The sequence below is a fragment of the Saprolegnia parasitica genome, assembly GCF_000151545.1.
Source record: "Saprolegnia parasitica CBS 223.65 unplaced genomic scaffold supercont2.182, whole genome shotgun sequence".
Taxonomy (NCBI): Eukaryota; Oomycota; class Saprolegniomycetes; order Saprolegniales; family Saprolegniaceae; genus Saprolegnia; species Saprolegnia parasitica.
Window position 1 is genome coordinate 4,273 of NW_012156576.1, and position 3,176 is coordinate 7,448.

At 59.1% G+C, this 3,176-nt stretch overlaps 2 protein-coding genes across 2 annotated transcripts in view; both read left to right on the forward strand.

The window, feature by feature from the left end:
- SPRG_21484 (hypothetical protein) overlaps positions 1 to 559 on the forward strand; it is a gene marked incomplete at both ends in the record, with an annotated part of 992 nt that extends 433 nt beyond the window's left edge. The window contains one exon of the mRNA XM_012354784.1: positions 11 to 559. Within this exon, the coding sequence (XP_012210174.1) occupies positions 11 to 559 (549 nt within the window). The remainder of the gene's footprint in view (positions 1 to 10) is intronic.
- Positions 560 to 1,365: 806 nt separating this feature from the next.
- On the forward strand, positions 1,366 to 2,625 carry SPRG_15016 (hypothetical protein; the record flags this gene model as incomplete). Its single annotated transcript, XM_012354785.1, has 3 exons — positions 1,366 to 1,695; positions 1,741 to 2,300; positions 2,352 to 2,625. The coding sequence occupies 3 exons, from the start codon at positions 1,366 to 1,368 to the stop codon at positions 2,623 to 2,625; spliced, it is 1,164 nt and encodes a 387-aa protein (XP_012210175.1).
- Positions 2,626 to 3,176: the final 551 nt, after the last annotated feature.

Here is a 3,176-nt window from a genome sequence, read left to right on the forward strand (position 1 = left end):
CCCGCTCGAGGTTGTGACAAACGCACTCGAGCGCACGGAGCGGTCGTTCGTCAAGGCGTACCGCCGCCAAGGCGCGATTGAAGACCTTTTCGTGCCATCGGATGCGTCGGACGTGCAGCTCGTGCAGGAAGACTCGAGCTCGCAGCACCACAAGACGCGCTACAACGTCGTGCGCGGCCAGTTTTGCGAGCCAAATCGAACGGTCGTCGCGCTGCGGACGGTGCTAAAGGACGAGCTCTTCCCGCTCGAGCGCAACACGTGGGTGCTCAACACCAAGCAGTGGTGGGTCGCAGACCGCATCGGCCCGACGACCACGCGCTGCCGCACCTTTTACACGATCGACCACCCGTTCACCGAAGGCGGCGGGTACGTCTCGCTCCGCGAGCTCGCCGCCTGTTACAACATTCAGAGCGACGATACCAAGGTCATTGCCGCCGGCGTGCGAGCGCGGTACGAGCAGTCGCATGTCAACCAGCGCGTCTTCTTCAAGCGACGCTTTGAAGAAATACTGGCGTTGATCGCACCGGCAAACGAGCATCGGTCCCCACCGCTCGGCTAGGCTCTGTCGTCGTAACAATGCATATTGTACGATTCGACCCACGAGTTTGCGCTTGAGAACGACCCCACGACACAGGTCTAATACACGCGACAGCCTACAGTAAGCCGTCGAGTCAACCTGGTGGCGGGAAGGACAAAGGGTCGAGTGATTAGAGAGCCTGATGACTCCAACGTGATCACGGCGATTGCAATGCGTGGGTGCAACCCAGAAGAAAAAGAGTGGCTACCCGGTGGTACCGTCGGGCAGCCTCTGAAAATACCGAGCCGATCAGATGCCCCGATTGAAGGGACGCGGGCGGCAGCCTGTCGCCATGCAATAGCAGCCGGCTACCTCCTTGCACGGCGCCGTCGCCGTTGCGAACTGGCAGCTGCCGCTGGCGCGTCATGCTCGTCGATGGCCGCTGTGGGATACCAGCTACAGCTTTACATACTAATAGACACAGTGTACTCGATGGATGCAGCATCTTCAGGTGGCTGATGGCTGGGATCGGAGCGCGCCAAGCGCATACATCCAAATCCAGTACACGTCCCCAAGGAGTGGTATCCAGTTCTGTACTGCACGACGCCACGTGGTTTTGAGGGAGTTGCCCCAATGGCGTCCAGAATACCGGTATTTCGAGCAATAGATGCTTCTCGATACAAAAACCAAGATGTTCAGCTGCGCTCAAACGATTCGGATTGGCCAGCCGGATATTTTGATCTTTTTTAATGTATTGGCATTGCTATGCCGGTATTTTGAACCCAATTGCCCGTAATTCCGACCTTCTTGACACAGACGCATTGCACACCCGAGCCGCGAGCGTACTAATGCTCGACGCCGTCGCCAAGACGAAGGGCGCGCCGCCACGCCTGCGGCCGTCCAAGGACCCGCGGCTGGCGCACATCCGGTCCAAGCGTGCGCGGCAGATGCAGTCGCTGCGCAACTACATTTACGACCTGACGCAGGAGCTCGAGGCGATCCCAAAGCGGCCCGGGCACAGCGCGCCGCTGTCGTGGCACGACGTGGCCAAGGCGCTCCAAGACGACACGCTCGAGCAAGTCCGTGAGAACCGATCGCTGAAGCGCCAAGTGGCCCATGCCAAGACGCTACTGGCGACTCTCCAAGACTGGATGGCGCGCGTCGTGCGGCCCAACGAGGTACACGCCACTGCATTCTCGAATCATCCATCCATCCACGAGTAGCGCGTGCCCAGCCTGGTCGAGGAAACGTGGCGCCACTCGCAGCTGCTCGCGGGCGACGACGCCTCGCGCCAAGTAGCGTACGAGTGGATTCTGCGGCAAGTCTACCACAACACAGACCGCGCACTCGCGCACGTGGCCTTTCCAGTCGACGCCAGCAACTGCCTCGACGTGCACGTGACCTTTGGCGACAACCCCATGTGCCCGCTTCTGAGCATCCAAGTCATGACGCAAGAGTTCATGCCATTTAGCCTCGATGACGTGGCCGCCGGGTACTGGGTCGCCGAGAAGACGTTTGCTTCCGCGTACCGTGAGAGGACGACGAATTTCCTCCTCGATCGGCACACGTTTTTACAAACAGAGCACCAAGACATTCAGTACCTCCCAGAAGAGATCCCGTACCCCGGCCAGCGCGTCGTGCGCTACAACGTGCTCAGCGGCCGATTCCGGGAACATGACCGGATGACGATTGCGCTGCGGACGATCCTGCACGACGAGGCCAACGGCCCCAGAGACGAGACTATCGAGCACGGGCGCCAATGGACCATTGACACCAAGCAGTGGTAAGACTCATCTTTTGGCGCGAGGTAGGATGATGACTTGTGGCCTTTTAGGATCGTGGCCGACCGCGTCGGACCATCGCTGACGCGCTGTCGGACGTTCTACACAATCCGACACCCGTTCACATCCCAAGGCGACGTGGCCCTGCGCGACCTCGCCGCCGTCTACAATGTGGAGGCGGCCACCGACAAGGAGCTTTGCGCGCAGCTCACCGCCAAGCTCACGACGGGCCATTACGACCAGCGTGCGTTCTTTATGCGGCACTATGCTGCCGTGCTATGCCAGCTGCAGCTCCTGCGCGCGACAGCGGAGGGCGCCGATGTGTAGTCGTTTGCGTTGACTTCAGTCGCTTTTATTTTGTTGAAATACCCCTTTTTATCGACGCTGGTTGCGCGTCTAGCAGAAGAAGCGTGGCGGGACTCGTGTGGATTGTAGAGCGAATTTGCCATTGCTATCAGCCAATCACATTGTCGCGACGCTCGAATTCGCACAGATGAGTAGTGCAAAGTGCACCTTGGCTTCAACATCATGTCGTACGCAATCGTGTTGGAGATACCCTACAGGTCGTCGTGAGAGTACTGCACTGGTACTCTCACGACGACGACAGTGCTCGGTTGACGCAATGACCTGGCCCACGAGCGCAATACCGGTAGGAGGACCACTTCATCTTTATACATATCTCATTGCAACAACCACGACGACCTGCCGTACGAAATCCTCAAATTGGCGCCGGTCAAGTGGGCCAGCGCGCTCGAGCTCGTGTTCAACCACGCGCTCTTTGACCAGACAACGCTCACGCCGAACCAAGTCCAAGGCACGACGAGTTCTACTTGCACAAGAAGGCGATCGCGACTGCCCTGCCAACTACCGTCCGATAA